Below are 23,269 nucleotides of genomic sequence, written 5' to 3' on the forward strand. Positions count from 1 at the left end.
TCAGAGCAAACTTTAGATTTTTTATTAGGCTTTTGGCAGTACTTTCTGAGTGTTTGAGCAATGAATGGGTTTCTCTCTGATACCATCTTGCCACGGTGCCAAACAGCACATATGCATTTTGAAAATGTAATTCAAGCTCTAAGGAATATGAGTTTGGATTCAGAATGCAATTTAAAATACCTACCTATCTATTCGTATATACAGTGACTACTTGGAACAGATCCACATAAAAGAGTTGGAGTAGAGAACAGTTTCACAATAAATAATCGCTTCTCTAAACTGTACAAAATTCTACCAGCAAATCAGCCACTTTCATTTCCTCAAGACAGGTCATCACTTTTATACCTGTAATAACTTATGAAATACGCATAGAGAATTTAACATTTGGTCAAGGCCAATGCTGTGTCATACACCATCTTAAATGTCTCCATACAGGGCCCTGGACACCCAACTCAAATGCCATTTCTTATCTCTCTGCGGCCGGGTAGGGAGATGGGTGGCCTCTCCCCTGCACAGGCGACTTTACATGGCAGGGCCACATTTCCACACTCATGGTAAGCTCAGCTCAGTGGGAAGAGAGCAGCTGAAAGAGATTTTGAACTGTCAGGCGGTACAATTCCCAGTTGTTGCCAATTTATATAGATAAACAGGAATTTACATAATTTACAAAGAATTTGTGTTCATGACTTATTTTGAAGCCATTCCCCAAAGATCCACATTTATTCATGAAAGCAAATATTCAACCTAATAGCCTTGAGCTGGGGCTGTCTTTATAGTCGGCTTCCTGCAAACAAGGCCTGGGAACTCCATTGTGTAGCGTCCTGGTGTCTATACAGAATACAGAGGGTCAGTCACTGAACAGGAACAAGCTCCGTATTGCAGATACTTTCTCCTTTTCTTGTCACAAATATCAAGGATCCTTTTTTCTTCTTCCTTCATTCTTTTGAGATACATTCTTTTGGTGGGTATCAAGCACAGCTGAAAATTTCTCTGACAAAATCCCATAAGCTTCAAATTCATAAACTCCCATAGAGCTATGATCTGTGTCTAAAGCCGATGCCTTGTGGCCCTCACTGACATACACTATGCAGCCTATTCTAGGCAAGGATATGAAAGTCGCATGCTTCTGCTGCACGGGCATTTTGCATTTATTACAAGACGGACACGTGTTTACATTTGCAAAGAGTTAGCTTGGAGTCCACTTATTCTCCAAGAGAAGTCATGTCAAAAGCCAGTAAGTGGCTTTCCAACTTGCCAAACCTCTCCAAAAACAATTTCCTGCATGAAACTGGAGCTGCGGGTGTCATGCTCTGGGGCACATCTGGGATCATTTTACCCATTAGGAAAACTGGGGTCATTTGGATTTGGGCATTCTTGCAGTGGGGGGTATTGTTAAGTGCGGACTCTTTGGGTGGGTGTTCTGCCCCAGGCAAATTCACTCCTTGTCCATAAAGAGGTGGAAATCTGAACTGTGTGTGAGAAATGACAGAAGCCTCCCAAGACCAGGATGCTTCAGGTCTGTCCTCCTAAGGGGCTCCTTCCTGAAAGAGGAAGCGGGGGCAGGTAGATGGACCGAGGGCGAGTCCACTGCCGGGCACGAGCTTTGGATGCTGGAGGTCTAAAGCCTGCTTGCTTTGTCTGTCCTTGACTTCAACCTATCTTGGGGAAAGGGGGCAAAAGAAAAAAAAAGGAAGGTATGTTAGGAAAGCATAGCTCTGTAGCTCTGTGAGGCTGAAAAAGGGAACGTCTTCCTACTGCCTCTCCAGCCTGTTCCGTGATTGGAACTGTACGTACCCTCTTCCCAGTGCTTCTCAGCAATTTCTGAGCCTATTACCAGACTAGAAAAGTGTGAAAAGAACAACACCAGCAGACAAGGCTGCTAGGAGCCCTCCTGCAGCCTGGTTCCATCTTTGATTATCACAAGCTAAGGATGGTGGCAGCTTCCACTCTGAGAATGCAAATCTGGGAATTACTAACTTGAATCTTGCAAGAAAGCAAGAACATTGGCTTAATAAGAAACTTTTTCTTCCCAAGTAAAGCTTTTTACTAGAGCTTTAGGTGAGTCATAGAGACCTGAAAGAACCACTTTTCCAGGCCCTGCTGGGACACCTGCACCACCAATCGCATCTTTTGAACATGTGACACAGAACAGTAATAATCACCACAACAGCAAAAGGATCTGTGTGCTTCTCCTGTATAGGGCTCCCTTCTGGCTGTTCCCTGAGCACGCTCTGGGGCCTTTGCACTCACTGGTTCCCCTGCCTGAAATTCCTTTCCCTCACTCATCCCTATGGCTTCTCCCAGCCTTCCTTCAGGTCACCTGGTCAGAAAGACGAGGCTGCGTCAATCCAATCTCAAACTGCAACCACCCCACGCTTCCTACCCCTGCCATGTCTTTCTGTTATTCTTTGCAATCTCACTTTATATTGTACATGTTTGCTGTCTGCATCCCACACTAGTTAAGCTCCATAAAAGAGATCCTATGCCTTGTTCCTGCTGTGTCCCCAACATCGAGAACCGTGCCCAGCCCACAGCAGGTGCCCAACAAATCTTTGCTGAACGAATGCATAAGTGAATGAATAAATGATGCAATGGATGGATGGGTTTAATTACATCCCGCCCTCACTGAGAGGAGCTTTGGTTTGGGGTGAGGAAGAGAAAAAGAGGAAAAAGAATGAAGAGGCAAAGTGGGACCATCTGGGTCTGACTCATGCTCTCCCGGGCTCTGTCTCTCCCGCCTCAGCCCTCTTCCTCCCGCTCCATTTTTATAATGGATGCTGACAGATCCCTCTCTGGACTAGACTAGAAGCGATCTGCCACCAATTTGGAAAGCCTCCTGTATACTGAGCATGGGTTCATCTTCCCTTGATCAGTCTCTGTAGAAACCCAAGCCACCTCCAGGCTATTATTATGAACATAAATTACCATCCCGTTGCAGATGTGCTGCTGAGTCATTAATAACGACTTCTGATTGATAGAATGACAAATAAGCCCAGTTTGACTACAGGAAACCGTCAGGATCTCTCATACAAAAAAGACAAGTGGGTTAAAAAAATAATAAAATGAACTGGAGAACCAAGGGACCCTGCTGTCAAGCTGCTGTAATTCACTTCAGCCGGGAATCAGCTGCTGAAAAGAAGAAATGATTTTTTTGAGGAGAAAGACCACATGTTGCTAAGGAAGCAGAGGCGAAGCGTGGGCCTAGGCAGGGCAGCCTGCGGGGCCTCTGAGAGTGGTGGTTGGCTAGCTTTGTCCAGGCCAGTGAAATCCAGGGAGGACATCACTGCCCAGAGCTATAAGGGATGCAAGGGCTGGCTCCCAGGACACAGAGCAGGGTGGCCAGGGCCAGGCAAGTGACAGCAGCTGTCCACAGCTTCAGCCCGCTCTGTCCCCAGAAACGGTCCACCAAAGGCACCACTGCCTGTGGGTGTAGCATCCCATGAGATCTGGGGTTCCCACTGGACCAGACCAGTTGCCACCCCCTCAAAACACCCTCCACCCACCCCCGAAGGAATGACACATCGCATCTTCACCTCCTTTGACACAGGCCTCTGTTGGCACCTCTCACCTTCCCTTCCTCTTCTTTGCCTGTTTTTTCTGCCGTCCTTGAATGACTGTGGGGAGAGAGCTGGTTTTAATGAATCAACCTGCCTTTCCCTGTGGCTGGTTTTTTGGTGTCAAATTATGACTTCCTCTTCCCCACCAATGAGCACATTAGTGCGTTCCCCAAGGACTGCGTCTCAGGCACAGTTTCTGAAGGCTAAGCGCTCGGTGGGTGGATTTCTACCGAAGTACAGAATATGCTCACCACTCAGTTATTCTTCGGATGTTTAAAAGCCCGAAAGGAGGGAAAACCATGCAGTTCACACCGGGTTTCGCAGATGGCAGATCATGGGGTCCTGAGCGCTACCGCCTGCCTTGTTGGGGTGTTGGGAGCTCACCCCTGCCTACGTCTCTTTTGTGTGCATCAGGGCAGCTCACCTACACCTGCTCCAAGAAGGGTTTTGAAAGGGCTGATCTGCCTGACTGGGTTCATGAATCTTGGCCCAAAGTTAAGAAAAAGAGGAGTAAGGAGCATTAACAGGAATACCTGTTAAGTGAATAACAGCTCAAAGCCCCTGGGTCAAACATGGAGTCTGCCTGTTGGTCCCTGTTGGTCCCATTCAACGTGATCTACAAGGTTCCCTAAAGCAGCCAGGACAGACCACAGGGTCTCAAACTTGGGGGCCTCCAGGGGCTACAAAGTAAGACAAATTAGTAACACAGGTAAATGGATATTGCACGTCCTAGTCAAACATGAGATGCCCCCACTCAGTTCCAGCTGAGAGTGGCCAAAGAGGAGGGAGTCTCTGAGACCAGATGCTCCTACGTGCTGGGTTTTTCTTTTTGGTTTTGTTTTTGTTTTCCCCAACAAGCCTTTTGCACTCTTATGGGCTATTTTCGAGAAGGCTAAAAACATGCATTTGGCAGGGGTTAATTCTTCAATCTTTTAAGTGTTGGCAACTTATTCAGATTTTCACAAAGTGCTGTACAGGCCAGAAAAACATGTCTGGAAACCAGATGCAGCCATGGCCACTGTGAAGCCTCTTTCCAAAAGGCAGCAAGCGGGTGGGCACGCTGCATCTCCTGCCCTCCTGATGCTGAGGACCTGGGTCTTTTCTGGGCTCAGCACCTCCTTTCTCTGGCCCACAAGATGACAGTGGGTCAGGATATGACTGAACCATCCTACACCCTCCTTTGAGAAGCCCCTGGCCTGGCCCTGCCAAGGGTTGATGCCTATCTGCAAATGAGTGAAACTGGAGGAGGGTCATACCTGCTGACGTCCAAAGTTTGGGTGCAAAAGTGCAGGCAGGCCTTGTCATATCTCCCCACACAAGCGCAGCGCGAGTGTGGTTGATGTGAGAGCTGCAGGTTCCCTGGAAGCAGCCCCGCAGACCTCTTGCCCCGGAAGCTTCCTCTGTAGTTGGACAGTCCATAGGGCACGGTCTGTCTGCAAAGCACAGGGTAATGTTAGGTAAGCACACGCAGGCCTCCCTGCTCAGGGGCTCCCAAGGGTGTGGAGCGAGAACTGCTGCCTGGCTGAAAAGGTCTCAGAAACTGGTGTTCACACCCTCCCTGCTACAGCTCTGGGTCTTAGGAAGGTTCTGGAGTGAACTGTGCACTCCCTGCCCTCCGCAACCCCCAGGAAGAGAGTTGGGGCTGAGGGCATGGAAGGACATGGAGGGTCTGGGTAGCTGGGCAGCAGCCAGCCCTCTCAGAGCCCAGCAGGCATCTGGGCATGTGTGCTTGCACTCGTGAGGCCCTTAGCCTCACCCAAGGCACCGGCTGCAGGTGTGGCCTGAACGCCCCAGGGCTCGGCGCTCTGTGAACATGGGTGGGCTTTCATTCTCTTCAAGACCAAACTATGGCTGGCCTAGCTCCTCCGGGCCGGGTTCTGCTCCTCGGCTCTGGAAGTACCATCTGGGCCTCCACCTCACTTCATGGAAAGCCGAGAAATAATTAAAAACAACTATAGCACCCTTTCCAGAGGCTTTTCTTCCTATGTCAAGGGCACGTGGGGCAACCTATGTGCTGGTCTGGGTCTTTGCCCTGATCAGACCACCTGCCTACCACGCAGCCTGAGGCCAGAACTGGGCCTTGAACTGAGTTTCTTCCGTGTGCACAGCAGGCCTTGCAGTTTGTGCTAATGAGAAGACAGCAAATGCAATTACAGTCGTTAGAGATGCATCCTGGCCTCTGAAAGTTGCTTCCTCATCAGAAGGAACACTCCATGCCCTCAGAGAGGTGAGCGAGGGCCCAGCTGTGCAGCTGAGGGTGGAGCCAGCCTCAGAAGAGCCACGTTATGAAGAGGGCTTGAAACTATTTACCAATTTCATTTATGGTTGGTGTTGGCAGGCGGAGTGTAATGGTGTGGTTCAGAGCAAAACCCATGAAACCTGGTTCTAATGAGTGTGCACATTCAAATCATCACTCCCCAGAGAAGAAGTGGGCGCCTGCCAGGCAGTTCAGCGGGAAGAAGTTAAAAGCAGATTCTTAACTTACTAGCATGATTTGAGGGACAAATTACTAATAGCTAGAAGAAACATTGGCCAAATCCACTTTTCCAATAAATCTTGGTTTTCTCAGTAGTCCCCAAAAATTAACCACCTTGGTTTCCATGAACCCCACTTCGTAGTACCAACTATCCACTTCAAAGCAAGTTCTGACATCCCCTCTGCATTTTCTTTTTTCTTTTCTTTTTTTTTTTTTTTGAGACAGAGTCTTGCTCTTGTAGCCCAGACTGGAGTGCAATGGCACAGATCTTGGCTCACTGCAACCTCCGCCTCCCTGATTCAAGCAATTCTCCTGCCTTAGCCTCCCAAGTAGCTGGGACTACAGACACGTACCACCATACCCAGCTAATTATTATTGTTATTATTTGTATTTTTAATAGAGATGGGGTCCCACCGTGTTAGCCAGGATGGTCTGCATCTCCTGACCTTGTGATCTGCCCACCTCAGCCTCCCAAAGTGCTGGATTACAGGTGTTAGCCACTGCACCCAGCCCCACTCTGCATTTTCAAAATAAAATCAAATTGAATTTCTTTTCATTTGAATCACACACCATAAAGCCTTTTTGAGGCGGTGAGGGCCAACTGGGCAAGGGCGCCTCACAGTGACCTAATGCTTAGAGGGAATTCCCTGCCCCGTCTCCTTGCTGGGTTGGACACAAGAGCCTAAAACTGACCCGCCCTGTTTTTCAACTCTTATTCTTCCCCTAACTCCTTCCCACCCAAGTTCCTCGAGAAATAGAGGTGGTGGGTTCCCTCCAGGCAGAGACAGGCTCCACTGATGAGCCGTCTGTGCTCAGGAAACGGAGACAGAGGGCAGGATCCAGCCCTCTACTGAGCCCGTTTTTTCTCAGGAATGGGAAATGGGGGTAAGGGGTGCAGCAAGACAATGTAGGTATTGTTTTGAGGCAGGGTTTGGCTAAAGGTGTATTTTTTCCAGTAATAGGGCCACATTGAATCTCTAAGTGTTGACATTAAATCCAGCCCCCCATTTCTTGATGAAAATTACACACAAGGAATAACAAGGCTCCCATTTCTCCATCAACAGTGAGACCTGCAATGTTGAAATTGCTGTCAGCTGATTATGCATTTACACATGTAGAGCCACTCAACTTGAGCAAAAACACTCTGAAAGTGTTTTAAGTAAGGAAACAAGGCAACATGGTATTTGTTAATAAAGACAGGCTTAGCACTTCCCCAGCCGCCAAGCACAGCAAAGTGCCGGTATGCAAATGAAACCTGGCAGTTTCAGAGAATGTTTAGAGAGGCAGGGCTCCCTCCCCTCCCCCACAGCCTTGAGGCACACAAACCCCTCCACCAAGGCCTGGGCCTTCCAGGTGTGCCCTGCTGGCTGACCTGTGCGGAGGTGAGGGACGCTGATGGCCCAGCAGGGCCTGCCCCTGACATTGTAGAGTCTGGAACAGGAGTTCACAATGGAGGCCCACCTCTCACAGGGCTAATCATTTAAAAGTTTCAATCGATCTGATAAGCCCTTAAACGAAAAAGTGTTATCTCCTGTATCTGGACAAATGTGGCTTCCAAACACCTTACAGGTCCAGCCTTTAATTCAGAATCCTGGGCTCCTGGCCAATCCGTATTGGAATGTGGTGGAGACCTAGCACCTTCTCTGCTATCCTGCTCCATCCCACACCAGCGCTGGCTTCAAGCACTCCCCGTGGATGCCCCAGGCTGCTTCCCTGTAAACAGCTGTCACCCTGCAGGCCTGCGGATATGTCCCCGGAGCCCTGCTCATCCCCAAGTGTCTGCAGGCCCTGGAGGATACCTGTGCAGGCCCTGGAAGTGGTCTTGGGGGATGCGTGAGTAGGGAATTCCAGCCCCTGAATACCTGGAACATGGTCTTGAAGAGGGTGCATTTGGCTTTCAGTCCCAGACTCTCGCAGTGGGGTGGGAGGCATGACCAGAGCGGTGTCAGAGGCAGTCCTCCAACCCACAGGGCCCAGAGTTGCGGTGTTTCTTACCCAAGTCTAAAGGCAGATTACTGGATCCTCAAAAGAGAGGGCAGGTCTTTTACTTCTTTTTTACCCACCATGGGCCTCACACAAGGCCAGGCGGACAGATTATTGATTGCGAACTGATAGTTCATGGTGAGATCATTCTAGTCTGGCAAGACTGGATTCTTTTCACCCTAAAGAGTTCAATAACCACAAAAATCACTGAAAGAATCTCCAACATTTTTAAGCATCCACTATATGCGTAGTATCAATGTAAGTGTCATAGGGACACAGAAGGGCATACCCCTGTGTGTCCGTGCCTTCAGGAGTTATATGCTGTTGGACTATGAAAACAGGTAAAGGAAAAAAGGCCAGTAGGTACAGGTATGCGCAAGGTACACACAGAGACACATGACCTGGTAATACTGTTCTTATGTTACATGATGATCACTTCACCCTCTCAACAACTTCCTGGTCGGCAAAAGGGTGGTTGGACAATTGGACAAAGCAAAGGAGACACTGCATGGAAAATACTTAGCAAAGTGCTGTAAGCGAACAGTAGCTACTGTTGTTATTTATCTGGTCTGGGAGGTCAAGTGAGTTGTATCAGAAAAGTTCCATCCACTAAGCCTGGCATTTGAGATGTTTGACTTAGCAATAAAAAAGGGTAATAAGGAACCCAAGGCTGTGCACAGGTCACCTCATTCGACACCACCTTCTTACCGAGGTCTGACGCCAGATTACCAGCTCATGAGCGCTTCTATTTCAGCTGTGATAACGTACTCATATCTCATGAGCCTTTATATTTCATTTTTGTACAGCTTCGTCACTGGCTGTTTACTGAATAGTGAACAGGAAGACCTAACAGTGGACCATGAACGTGAAATGAAATTGGCCAAGAACCTTGGACCAGCATGCCCTCCCCAGTGGCTGGGGCCTACTGCTCTGTAATACAATGGAGTTTTCACAATACAATCCTTTATACAAGTAGGCAGCTCTTCCATCTGTTCATGTCTCAGTTATAACACAGAGCTCCATGCAAAAGAAAAGCAGGTGAGAAGATTAATCCAAATACCCTTAGAAAAAACAAAATACCCTCCAGCACACCTACATATGCAATCTCTGGTGTTGTGTGTGTTCATCTAATAAATTATCACTCAACTTAGGTATTCAGAACATTCGTTATTTGATTGGTGACATCGGAGTCTTATTTATCAAATGTTTCTTATTTGTCACATTTTTCCGAACATCATGTCTAAGTGTTATTAAATATTAAATTCCCAAATCTCCCATATCCATTCTTCATCTGCAACACCACACTGAAAATGCTTGATTTCTCTCTACAAGAAGTTTCTAAATAAGGAAAGCTGACTTTTGTTTTAAAGATTCTGTTTTTAAGTTCCGCGTTGCCTTTTCATAAATGAATTAACACTCTCCATCTTTCTGATCAGGAACCTGGCCTGTATATCTGAAACTTTGAAAGAAGAGACACAGGTATTCCCACTGACCAGATTCTAAATTCTTAGGAAAGCTTATCAAACTGTCATTCCCTATTGAAAACCCAGTTTTTATTCCACCCACCACAACTGAATAGCATTCAACAAATATTTGCCAACTGCTTTTCAACATGCAGGTGCTGGACTAGACTCCGGGTGAAACTTATGAAAAGACAGACAAGGGGCGGGGCCCTGCACACATACACTTTTAATCCAGTACTGAGGTTAGCAAATTGGCATTTTTGTCAGCTTTTTACAGTCAACAGTGTTTTGTTTTTGGTTTTGTTTTGAGACAGAGTTTCACTCTGTCGCCAGGCTGGAGTGCACTGGCGCAATCTTGGCTCACTGCAACCTCCGCCTCCAGGGTTTAAGCAATTCTCATGCCTCAGCCTCCCAAGCAGTTGGGACTACAGGCACATACCATCACACCCAGCTAATTTTTTTGTATTTTTAGTAGAGACAGGGTTTCACCATGTTGGCCAGGATGGTCTCAGTCTCTTGATCTCGTGATCCGTCCCCCTCAGCCTCCCAAAGTACTGGGATTACAGGCGTGAACCATAGTGTTTTTTGTTAAATCTGGAAATTTCACATAAACATCCCAATTTCCAGCTTTTCTTGAAGAATTGGAAGTTGTGCTAATACCAACCTCATATTCCAGCATGGCAGCCAGGTAATGATGTCAGAGACTGGGCGTAAGCCCTTCATTCTGCCCCAGTCCCCACCATTTTCAGTAGTTTTATACCTGGCCCCATTCACTCATCTTTTTTATGTGTCTGGCCCTCAGGAGCATCTGAGTTTACAACTCGTAGTCTAGTGGTTTATTCCATAAAGCGAAGGCAGACAGGTCAGATGACACATGAACAAAATTAGTACCTGATACTATTTTCCTCTTTACAAATAGAGGTGTTGTTTCATTTAAATAGAGGTGTTGTTTTCATTTAAAAAGCCCGGCTGGTGACTTGAGTGTCTCCCCAACAAATAGAACATGTTCATGTCACACTTAGGATACATGTCAAGTTGATGATTTACTTCCTTGGTTCACATTTTTCCTTCTGAACTGGGAAAGCAGAGGCAATATTGCCTTTTGGCCCAGGAGACATATTGTACAGAAAGCGTGGCTCTGTGACTTGTCCTGTGGCCAGGAGGAGGAGAAACAACTGTTTCCCACTGGCAGACAGTCAGGAGGCAGCCCCCAGCTGCCAGGCACCAGCAGTCATTGGATACCACCTCCTGCCATTCCCTGGAGAAACAACTTCTAGACCCTTGCATGCTTTCTAACTACAGCTCGATTTCAGATTTTATTACATTCCCTAGAAGGCATCCCTCATCAACTCTCCCAAGCTTAGAAATGTCTGCCTGGGCAGGGAGAAAAGTGTCAATCACCTTTATTTACCATCCGTAATCTGAACCAGTTAGAACGTGGCTCTAATGAGTAAGACAGGGTGAAATAGGAAGATTAATCCAAATACCCTTAGAAAAAACAAAATGCCCTCCAGCACACCTACATATGCAATTTCTGGTGTGGAAGTGGCTGACCATTCAAAGGCCCATGGAAGGGACCCTCTGCTTCAGCAAACATCCAGCAGACACTGCTATGCAGGAACACATGGAGACAAAGGGGAGGGATAGGACCAGGAACAGGGGCACCTGCACTCCGAGGACGGAGAAGCAGGGAATTCTCTGCAGCAGGAGGCCAGCATTGGTTATTTTTGTCTCCTAGGATCCAGTCTGCCATCTTTTCTTTGGAGAATTATCCCCCTCCCATTGTGTGAGGTCCCTGGGGGGCAATCAGTCGCTGGGCCTTACCTACCTCTGCCTGAGGACTGGTCAGGAGACCTAAACTGGGCCAATCTGACTCCCTCTCTCTCGAGACTCCTGAGAGGGGAAACTCGAGATCAGAAAATACTCTGGAGCTATGATTTGCCAAGCGGCCCCGCCCCCCACTTGTCCACTTGGTACACCCCTAGACCCCCAATCCTGTCCTAGCACCCCTCCTTTCAGAGCCTAGGGTTTCTTCTCGCCTCTAGTCTGTGAGCTTTTCGGCGTCCTTCCAATAAACTCCTCCTGTGCTTTGCCAGCTAGACTACGTTTCTGTTGCTTGTGACCAGTGAACTCTGGCTGATCCTGGACCTCACTTTCATGAGATGGCAACCACGGCGTCTTGGGTGTAAGAGGAAGGCTTGTAGTCTCCCCAGCTGTTGAGGACAAGCAAAAATTTTCTTCACTGCAACAACACACAAAAAAGCATGTTCAGAATCAGGACAAACCCAGCACAGTAAGCTGACGGGAGTCCTTTCCCACAGGTGTGCGCACTGTGGAATGTCTGCCCTCCACAGGTGGAAGCAGGCTAGGCCCCTCCTTTCCCCTAGGTGTGCCCACTGCCCACTGTCTGCCCTTCAGCAGGTGGAGGCAGGCATGCGATCCCTTCCTTCCCAGGAGGCTCGGAGCCCACCCCCGGACACTCATTTGAACACTTCAGAAGTTTTGTCCTCTACTGAACTTATTCCTTGCCCACTCATCAAATGCTTATGAAAGTCCGCTGCGGGCCAGGTCTTATGCCAGGCAGCCCATGGGGTGCTCTTCCAACCTCCAGGAAAGAAAATAGGCCAGGAAACATAGCTCCTCAGTGACCTCATTATACAAGCAGAGAACACACACAGGTGCTTTCTGGTTCTAAAGAATATTATACAAAGCTTATGCTTCCTAAACATCAGAACAGTGAACCGGCAATTCATAGCTTTACTTCTGCTGCAGAAAATTCTCACGGTTTGAAGTTGGGAGGACCCGAGCCAGACCATTCATCCTATCACCCCACAAGATGGGAAGTCTATCTCCTGCAGCCCTCAGAAAGAGCCCATGATTCGAGAATATTTGGAAATATCAAAAGCAGTGAGCAATGTGCTGTGGGTTAATTGTCACCTTTTTAAAACATACACTCTCTCTCCCTCTTTTCCCCCTCAAAAAATCTTTGGAATTATCCAGGACTTGGCTGTTTGATAATTTTAACAGTAATCACATACATTTTCAAAAAGAATACTTAGCACTGACCCCTACCAATCAGACCTAAGAATGAGGGTCAGTTCCTTTGTTTCATTTAAGAGATGGTGTCTGGCCCAGGCACAACCCACTGGCTCAGCAACAGCAAGACCTTGTCCAGCCGGAGCCACTGGTTGTGTCTGCCCCATTCACCTCTCCATCCAGGGCAGCTGACACCATGTCTGGCTCAAAATCAGGTCCCAATATCTCAAAAATAAATATCTGTTAAATGAATGAATGACTAAGATCCAAATCAGCCATCACTTCACGGCCCTACGCAATGTCCCAAACATACGACGTTCTTGGCTGACTCAATGGATCTCTACTTATTTTGTCCTTAATCAGCCAGTCTTTGAGGGGCTTTCCCAGAAAACCTTCTAGATTACTTGTGGCCTCTAGATTACTTGAAGTGGAAGAATTATGTCTTGGCAATAACTCCTGCAGGCCACATCAGCACCTTGGTGAACAAACTAGGCTGCACAGATGGGTAAGGTGGCAGAGGCAAAACAGAGGCTTTCCTAGGCTGGCAGACCCAGGCTTCTAGTCCCAAGGATGACTCATTCACAGGAAAGGTGGGCACCTTTCCTCTGGACCTGAGAAACAAAAGGGTTGGCTGGGTCTCTCCAGGGTCCCTCTGGCTCCAAACTCCACTCAGATATTTCCAAAGGCCCTCACCATCCCTTGAATATCCTTAAACAGCACAATCACTGGAGAAGGCCTTCGACCTTTGTCCCAGCACTAACACCAAACTCAAAGTGTGGTGCTCCACCCCACCCCAGATAAGTGGTTCCCAGGATCTCATCAACTGTATTTAGAAAGCTTTAGCCCAAACTGTTTACACTCTTCCATGGCCTATTACCATAAGGCTGAGATTAAAAAGAATCTCAGAGTCACAGAATTTATCATCCCGTCAGCTCATTGGACCATAGACCTATTCCTCCCCTAACACAGGTACCCGCACACTTAATGATATTTGGCGGAAGCACCAGGGGGTCAAAGGAAAAGAGAACAACAGAAAAATAACTCTTGTGGTGTGGGATTTTCAAGACTTATGGTTAAAAAAAAAATTAGAGAAACAAACTCCTCCAAAATGTGGGGAATTAAGCTGTCTATGGAATCCTACAGATTAGCAGGTTTCCCTCCATCTGGTACAACCCAAATGCATCAAATGAGTTAGGCTAGAGTTTCTCTCCCCAGCCCCCAGTGACCCTGCTGAATTCCAGGCCGAATGTAGGCATGAGAAATCCATGGCTGCCTGGCCCAGCCTCATTATAACTTTATGCAAAGCTGCAGACAGACAGGGCTCAAAATAGTTCCCAGCAGTGGAAAGAGAAGAGGGAAAACAGGGAGCAAGTATTTTCGTAAGGATGGGGGTATGTGCAGAGGGATTAAAAAAATGCCAACACCATCATACATGCCTTTGAATAAAGAAAGCAAGAGAAGACACCCTTGCTAATTTTCAGGAGATACCAGGTTAAGGATGGAAAAAATCTTCATGAGCAAGACTTACGCTCACCATCACAATGACTATAAAGAAACACTCATCTTCCACCCAACCCAATTGTCTGTGTCCTTGCGTAATGTCCTTTTGGTAGCTCTGTCAGAGGTGTTCAAACCACAGCAACTCCATCTTGAATAGGGGCTGGATAAAATGAGGCTGAGATCTACTGGGCTGCATTGCCAGAAGGTGAGGCATTCTTAGTCACTGGATGAGACAGGAGGTCCCCACAAGACACTGGTCACAAAGACTCCCACTAATAAAACAGGAGGTGGAAAAAAAAAAAAGATGGCCGAAATCCACCAAAACCAAGATGGCAACTGAAGTGACCTCCTGTTGTCCTCACTGCCCATTATACGCTAATTATAATGCATTAGCTGCTAAAAGTCACTCCCACCAGTGCCATGACTGTTTACAAATGCCATGGCAACATCAGGAAGTTACCCTATAAGGCTTAAAAGGGGGAACCCTCAGTTCCAGAAATTCATGAATAACCCACCCCTTGTTTAACATATGATCGAAAAATAACTGTAAGTATACTCAATCAACGAGCCCACACCACTGCTCTATGCAGCAGCCATTCTTTTGTTTCTTTACTTCTCTAATAAATTTGCTTTCACTTTACTCTATGGACTTGCCTTGAATTCTTTCTTGCTTGAGGTACAAGAACCCTCTCTTGGGGTCTAGATCGGGACCCCTTTCCAGTAATAGCTCCAAGAGATTTATCACTTACCTCAAACTACTGAGTCTGTATTAGAGACACAGGCTTTATCCTCAAACAAGATGCCAGGACTGAGATTAAGGTGAGGCAGGTGAGTAAGTGCAGCAAGCTCAGGGCTGGATCCTGCCTTTATTAAAAATAATATTCGGTCAATTATGAATTTTTTGCACTCATTTTGGTTTTCTGAAAACAGTGCATGACATTTTACTTGTTTTTTCCTACTGAGTTTTTGGTGCCTCCTGAAAGTTTGTACGTGAGGGAGTGCCTCACTCGCCCCAGTCTATTCCCAGCCCTGCAAGAGACCCATGGAAATCAGATTTCCAAAAATCCAGAAAAGTTACATGGACCTCTGCTGTCTCATGCAGCTGCTTCTGACTCTCGGCAGGGCTATTTTTTTTTTTTTTTTTTTGAGACGGAGTCTCGCTCTGTCGCCCAGGCTGGAGTGCAGTGGCGCGATCTCGGCTCACTGCAAGCTCCGCCTCCCGGGTTCACGCCATTCTCCTGCCTCAGCCTCCCGAGTAGCTGGGACTATAGGCGCCCGCCACCATGCCCAGCTAATTTTTTGTATTTTTTTTTTTAGTAGAGACGGGGTTTAACCGTGTTAGCCAGGATGGTCTCGGCAGAGCTATTTTACACTCCGCAAGCCATGGGGCGAAACTGTCCACCAGCGGCCAGTCATGTCATCGGCCATGTCTGTCAGCACCTTTCTCATCAATGCTTATGAAATTCAGCTGTTTCTGGTTTTTAAATTACTGAGCTGGGGAACAGGCCTCCCTGACGGTTCTGTTCCTGAGTTACTGTTTATTAAGAGCTCCCCCGAAATCTGCCCTGAGAAGGCCATAAAAGAAGAGGAGGCCAGTGCTTCCAAGCACTTGTGAATGTCCCCAAGTTCTCCCGAAGCTCTTGGCCCTCCTAAGACTCTGAGGTGGGGCAGATGAGAAACAGAGCCAATGCCTCATCCTGTCTGTCTGTTCCTGGGAGGACTGGTGGGTGAACCAGGATTCAGAAGCACCCAAAACTACGCAGACAAACAATTCATTCACGTGTGGCCATCTGTAGTCAGCCATGCTCTGCCATTTATTTTGCAAGTGCAATTAATTTCTATTCCAAAGTGCACAAAAGTCTGTGTGTATATGTGTGTGCATTTACAATTTTGAGGAACTCTGTTTCAACTGAAACACCACAACGAAGGAGACCAGGTCACTTTCTCATGCAAAACAGAGACTATCCACTTCCTATACACTGGAACGTGGGGCGGTGCCGTAGACAAGGTCACCCTTTACAGCTCCCCCTCTGAGGTTTGGAACTGGAATTATAAAGCAGCAGCATTGTTTGCCTCCCAGCTTCCTTTGTTTTAAATTCTTTCGGGAACAAACATAACCAGACACATCAGAGCCTTTCATCTGCCTTCAGATTTAAGGCCAAGTTCCTCACTGTAATGGCCCTTTCATCTTGCAGAAATCCAAATTCTCCCTTGGGGTCACACAGGGTCACAACCTCTTTGTACCAAGTTTTCTTGCTACAAATCAAACTGCCTTCCAGCCTCAAGTCCCTGTCTCCCAAGTGGAGATTAGTTGCATTCCACCAAGTCTGTTTTTGTCCCTGGACCACTCACCCCTCCTGCTGACTGGGGCAGAAAACGGGCTTTCTGCCTGTGTATCCCCAACAGAAAAGTCCTCGTAGGACTGACCTTTCCAACAAACTGCAAAATGTAGCCCTAAGTCCCTCCAGTTTTAAAGAAGTATCTTGCCGTCCAGTGTTCTAAGAAATATGCCACTCCAACTCAAAACTGGTACCCAAAGTGTGCTAATTTCTAAGGAAGAGATAGAAATGGTTATGTGAGGGGAAAAAACTCCTGAAACCATGATCAGTCAGAACCTCAAGCTCAGAGTCCCTTTTAGTCTGGCCAGCACCCTCTTCTTTCACATGCCCGTCTCAAAAGCACATCATGAAATGATGTTTTCTAAACCAATGTCTGTGGGATTTCCTCCATTGCTTCCTGGTGACTCCCAGTTGGTGACACTCACTTCAGTCCTGGGCAATGTTGGGTGAGGTTGGAAGTGAGGCTACTGGGGCCCCATGGGGTCCTCAGCTGCAAATTACAAGGCATTATATTTACTCTATTGGACGTACCAAGGACATGAGAGCCACAGATGCCTCATAGAGCTCTCAGCATAGGTGTTTAACAAAGAGGTACTAAACAGATCATTCCTATTCTCCTGAACTGACACCCTGATCACCCCAATCACCACCCCTACCTCCTATTTCACAGACACAGCCCCAGACTGGTGGCCGCAAAGAGCACCGTGCCCCATTCCTGAAAACTTCCAGTGATTTACCAAGGGGAGAGGGAAGCAATAGAAAGCAGAAAGGAGGGGCTGGAAGGGCGGGACTGAATCTCAGCCCAGCCCAGCAACCTTTGACCACAGACTCTTTATCAGGCTCCTTATCAGCAACAGCAGACAGCCAGGCACACCTTTTCCCAGGGTCTGTAAGCCTTCTGCTAATTGAGGCTAACAGACCGTCCTGCAGGTGACAGTGTGGACAGGCTTGCTCCGGGGCACTCCAGGAGCTAAGATCACAGTCAGACGGTCCAAGGAGGTGGACCCCAGCAGCACTTGAGAAAGGACTTTCTACTCGCCAGCCAGCATCCTCCAGTCACAGGATGGGATATGGCAGAAGGACTGGTTCTGGCCCAGGAAGGGCTTCTGCAGGGCTGGAGGTTGTGTTGTTATCATTGTGGCCACGGTCTTCAAGACATTGAGTGTTTACTAGATTATAGGCACTGTGCTAACCAAGCCCTGTGTACTTTCTTGTGTCATCCTGAAAACATCTTTCCTCATAGAGTGCTATCTAGTCCCCCACTCTCTAGATGGGGACACTGAAGGTCTCAGAGGTGACATCTCCTAAGTGGCAGGTCTAGATTCCAGCCCAGGCATTTGAGCCCACAGTTGGAGCTCTTAACCCATGCAAAGGGATCTGTTCCTCCTCCACAGGACAATTCGGATGAGTGGGCCCCACTCCCATTTCTTTCTAAACCCCAGGAGTCCCTAAACCATAGTGTGAAACTGGATCTGCAAAGAAGAGATGGATTTGAGCAGCCCCACCTCCTATGTCTGCCCTGCTCCCGTAACCACACCAAGAAACAAGAAGACAGAACGAGGCACAGAGCAGCAGCCAAGAAAAGAAAAATCCTGCACCAGGAACGGAGCTCATGGCCTAGGGGTCCCTTGACCTCTCCTCCAGACTCAGCCCCCTCTGTCCCAGCTTCTCTGACATCAGGACAAAACTTCTGGTTTGCTTGGAGTGCACACTCAACCAGCCCCTCTTACCTGCAGAGAACCCACTAAGGGCTCTGGTAGGCTAAAGAGTCACGTGCTTCTATGCAAGCCAAGGCTACATTTCCAGAATAAAATTTAGGACTTGTGATGGAACAAGAATTTGGGCTTTGCCCATGTCTTAACATATGTTAATAAAAATAATCTTGCAAAAGGGCAAATATATGATTACATAGAATTATACATATGAATCATCACTGTCAAAAAGAACAACAACCCAGCCCTAACAATGTAACAAGACCAGATCTCTACAAAAAAAAAAGAAAAATTACAAAATTAGCCAGGCATGGTGACATGCACCTGTGGTTCCAGCTACTCAGGAGGCTAAGGTGGGAGATTCGATTGAGCCCAGGAGTTCAAGGATGCAGTGAGCTATGATTGCATCACTGCACTCCAGCCTGGGTGACAGAATGAGACACTGTCTCAAAAAGAACAAAACCACCCTGAATCAGTCACGGATGGGGAACCATGTCTTTTATTCATTCTTGGGTCCCAGAGCCCCATTCCCAGGTGAGGCACTCAGGGAAAACATATTGAATGAAGGAAAGCAGGAGTCACCTAAGAAGGCACATTAGTCACCTAAGAAGCCCATGTTGGGAACGTGCACACAGGGGGAGGCTTACAGTGCAGGCTTCAGGGCCAAACTTCTGGGCTGGCAGCCCAGGTCCCTACTCACAAGCTCTGCAACCTTGGGCAACTGACTCTGCCTCCTGGGCTCAGCTTCTTCCTGTAAACTACAGGGACAAAAGCATCCAAATAATGGGGCTATCATGCCGATCCCGTTAGATGACATGAGGTCACAGTCATGGTCGGCCGTCCTCACCATCCATGCATGGCATCAGTATTAGCAGCAGACTATTCATGACTCCTTTCCAAAACCATGATGGCAGAAAGACTGGCCCTCTGCCTCAAATGGCCACATGTCCAACAATGATACTGCCAGGTGTGGCTCACAGGTCAGGGTGACTTTTTTCTTGTTTGAGGTGGAGTCTTGCTCTGTCACCCAGGCTGGAGTGCAGTGGCGTGATCTCTGCTCACTGCAACCTCCACCTCCCGGGTTCAAGCAATTCTCCTGCTTCAGCCTCCCCAGTAGCTGGAATTACAGGCACACACCACCATGCCCAGCTATTTTTCACATTTTTAGTACAGACGTGGTTTCACCATGTTGGCCAGGCTCGTCTCAAACTCCTGACTTCAAGTGATCTGCCCACCTCAGTCTCCCAAAGTGTTGGGTTTACAGGTGTGAGCCACCGCATTTGGCCCAGGGTGACTTTTATCAGGATCCCAAAATCACTGGTGCTCAGCTGGCTCCTCATGTTCGGGAAGTTGGGCTTCCAGATCCAACCGTTCTATTGGGATGTTCTAAAATTTGGAATATCTCTTCTTGAGACCATGCCAAGATGCCTTTCTTGAAGAATATAGAAGGCAAAGTCAGAATTTGTGATGCTGCCCTTTTGTGGTAGAATACATTAAAATACAAGTTTAAATGTTTTGTTTTTGTTTCGTTAATTATTATTATTTTTTAACTCTTTATGCCTTTAGGGGAGAAAAGAACTCAAAACAAATGGCATTCCTGCTGGATTAAGTTAAGTGTGGCTTGCTCCAGGGCAGCCTGGGAAGCCGGCCTGGGCATTTTGCTAGGAGCTGATCAGACTGTTGGGATTAGGAGAGACCTGACAGCTCACTGTCCTGGAGTGGCTGATGTCTGCACCTTCCAGAGGGTCACAGAGAGGCAACGGCACCTCCTGGTTCGAGGCCACACAGATAGTCATGGCCAGGACTCAGGGGCAGCACTCCAGGGTTCTGGAGTCTTCTCCACAAGTGGAGATTGTAAATCCCAAATTTTCCACCATGGTCATGATTCCCAACATCCTGCCGTGTTCTTTTCGTAACTACATTCCTATTTGCTAGCCCATATGTGTCAGATTTTGATTTAGAAATTCCGGTCACCATCCAGCATCGCAATGCCTCCCTCGGATGTCCTTAGAGGGATGAACAGGTGTAGGATCCCTCAGCCCATGGGTCGGGAAGGAACACAGTGGGGCTCTTTGCTGGATGCTTCACAGCTCAGTCAGCCATTGGATAAACAGGTTTTCAGTCTTCAGCCAGGCTCTGAGGGGCTGGTCCACCGTGAAATGTGGACCTGTGGATATGTTCGAGCTGATATCCCCATTATGGGTCACTTTAGGTGTCAACTTTGCTAGGCTACTGTGCCCAGTTGTTTAGCCAAACAGCAGCCTAGATGTTGCCCTGAAGGTATTTCTGACATATGATTAACATTTAAATCAGTAGACTTTGGGCAAAGCAGCTGACCCTCCAAAATGTATGGGCCTCATCCAGTCTGCTGGGGGCCTTCACAGAAAAGACAGGTTCCCAAACAGAAAAGAATTCTGCTTCCAGACCTCCTTGACATCAATTTCCTTGGGAATTTTCAGCCTGCTGGCAAGCAGATTTCTGGCCTGCATAGCCCCCACAATCGTATAAGCCAAATTCACAAAATCTCTCTTTCTCTCTCTCCATATATATATTTCTGGAGGGACATTGCCGATAACTTCTGTCTTATCCTCCATAAAAATCCATGGCCCCCAAGAGCAACCAAATATTTCCTTTGGCAACTACACTTCTGATATATGCATAATCTGCACACACACACCCTGTTGGTTCTGTCTCTCTGGAGAACTCTGTCTCCTGCAGGCCCCAGCTACCTGTTTCTTCAGTCTGCTCATAGAGAACAGCCGCAGTGTGCAAGGACATCAGCACACGGACCTCTTGTTCACCACCTGTCCCCTTACTATCTTATTCTTGGCAAATTTTCCATGACAATAGGATGGGATATGTTTTTCTCTGATTTGGGACCTTGTTTTTGTTGGCAGTGCTGGGATGGCCTGGGGACTGTTGGGGACAGCCAAGGAAAGGCTAATGGAAATCATGCTAGCCCACTGATGAGCTGTGATCCCAGCAGCCCTGATGGGACAAGTATAAATCTGGTTCCTCTTTGGGGCCATGGACTTTTGGGAAGACATCACAGAAGTTATGGGCAACATCCCCAAGGAAAATTCTCTTGCCCATGCCCATCTACAGGGATGTGCAGGCCCCTGAAGAGCAGCCAGGCACCTGGAGAAAGAGGCCTCCTGTGTGGGGGAAGGCACTGGAGATTTAGGGGCTCAGCAACAGCAAAGATGAGCCAGAGTTCCCAGGTTGCAGGACTTAGCCATAAATCAACCAGCATTTCCTGAGCATCTGTGTCACGCTGGGTGCTGACAGAAAGGGCCGACCAATCTCGGGTCTGGAAGGACTAAGGAGGGGAAGAAAGCAGGAGGGCCAAAGGGACAGCTGAGGAATCTCAGACCTTCTTTCCAAAAGAGACTTAAGAGACCAACTAGTCTCTTGAACCTGAACTAGACAGTTAACTTTCCTCGAGGAGATGCAAAGCAGGTCTCGGTAGTAACTCCCAACATGACTCCTGCAGCATCTCAAATCCTCAAAGGGAGCAAAAATGACCATACTCAAGAAATTTCTGTCCAAGATCAACTAGGAGTGTTGATCCTGTCTTCACACAGCTGGATGGGCAGTGGGAGAACTCTGAAAGGTGAAAAGCACCCAAAGTTCAAGACCCCCGACTGAGGCACAAGAATCAAGGCTCCTTCTAGTGCCCAGAGCAGCCGCTGCTGGGACAGGCAGAAATCACACCTAGTGGAGAAGTTCGGAGAGCGAGGCCAGTCCATGAATGAAGAGGACATGACAGCAGGAGAGGGGAACACACGAGAGGTGGGGTTGCGATCTAATGGGGAGACAGAACCACTAGAAAAGACTGTGTCACCCACTACCATGGCCTCTTTTGCTCAATTCAGTGATTTTTTTAGATTCCTCCCTGTCACTCATGTTCCCTGTCACTATAGCCCATTTTCTCAAATTGCAGTCTTGTCTGAGATATTTCAAAGATGACAAACAGACCTATCTACACATCTACAGAGTTTCAGGAAGGAAGGGAAGGAGAGAAGGAAAGGAAAGAAAAGAGGGAAAGAAGGGAGGGGGAGAGGGAGGGAGGGCAGGAGGAAGTTTGGAGGGTAAGAAAGAAAGGAGGGAGGCAGGAAGGGAGGGAAGGAGGCCATTGGGGAAATTCTGCCTCACAAAAATTATTTCACCTGTCTCATTTCAAAACGCTCAAGTCTGGCTATTGTCATTTTTGTTTCCCAAGTAGCTCAGGGGACGCTCAAACACCAGATTTAATCCTTCTTTCTTCGTGTTTAAATTGAACCAGGGTCGGGAAGGAGGGGAAGAGGTAAATCACACTTGAGGGGGAAAGTTATCAAGTTGGCTGTCCTGGAAAAAGTCAGAGATCCACAGCTTCATTTCAGGACAAACTCAAAATCATGAGACAGGACTTCAAACAGATGGCAGGGTGCATGAGACAGAATTTTAAACAGATCACAGGGTGTTGGTTGAGACTCTCGGACATGTCTCAAGTCATCGCTTCCTCCCCAGCCAGTGCTCCGGGGCTTGGTAAACAGCAACGAACGAGATGGTCTCTAAATCCTCTCCCACCTGCCCACCACCCCAGGTTCCTACCTGTCATTCCATTAGCTTTCTTCTTCCTCCTTCTAGATTCATAGCTGGGGATTCTGGCCAAGACAAGAGCTCAGTTCCTGGTGACTGCCCAGTGCCCTCCATTCTATGAAGTGAATTTGATCACAGCACAATGACACGGGATAAGAATCAGAAAGGGCTGTGCCAAGGTGCAGGGGCTATAAGGAAAGGTGACTCCCATTGCTGTCTGAGGATAAGAGGCAATCGATGATGGCCCAGCACTCACGGTTTCTATCTTCTCCACAAAGGGAAAGAAACAGGGAGGCACCTCCCATCCTCTAGGTGGACACAGCCCAGCCAGCAAATCAGGGTATCATGACCAGCTACGGAATTTGTGGGAACCAGGAGAAAATGCAAATGTGCAGCTTTTGGTTCAGAAAGTATTAAGGATTTCAAGACAGTGACAGCAGGACTTTAAGCCAAGCCAGAATCTGTCTGAATGCGGGACCCTGTGCAAGTGTCCTGCTGGCTCAACGTGAAGTCACCCTGCCTGCCCTTCGAGCATGATAGCGTGATGTTCCAGACCTATCCCGGATGTTCCAGACCTATCCCGGATGTGATGAGACCTATCCCGGATGTTCCAGACCTATCC

The 23,269-nt window shown here is 47.8% G+C and overlaps 1 protein-coding gene across 3 annotated transcripts in view; it reads right to left on the minus strand.

Annotated features, from left to right (window-relative positions):
* EDN3 (endothelin 3) overlaps positions 1 to 23,269 on the minus strand; it is a 25,904-nt gene continuing 2,635 nt past the window's right edge. The window contains exons 3-5 of one of the 3 annotated variants that reach the window (XM_011934513.1): positions 4,814 to 4,990; positions 3,569 to 3,614; positions 1 to 1,655 (exon numbers count right to left, since the gene is read on the minus strand). In XM_011934513.1, coding sequence (XP_011789903.1) covers positions 1,527 to 1,655; positions 3,569 to 3,614; positions 4,814 to 4,990 — 352 coding nt within the window. In that variant the 3' untranslated portion in view covers positions 1 to 1,526. Of the gene's footprint in view, positions 1,656 to 3,533; positions 3,615 to 4,813; positions 4,991 to 23,269 lie in introns of all 3 variants that reach the window. The other 2 variants (XM_011934514.1, XM_011934515.1) reach the window with 2 other exon arrangements.

The sequence above is a fragment of the Colobus angolensis genome, unplaced genomic scaffold (assembly GCF_000951035.1).
Source record: "Colobus angolensis palliatus isolate OR3802 unplaced genomic scaffold, Cang.pa_1.0 Scaffold136, whole genome shotgun sequence".
In the NCBI taxonomy this organism is placed as follows: Eukaryota; Metazoa; Chordata; class Mammalia; order Primates; family Cercopithecidae; genus Colobus; species Colobus angolensis.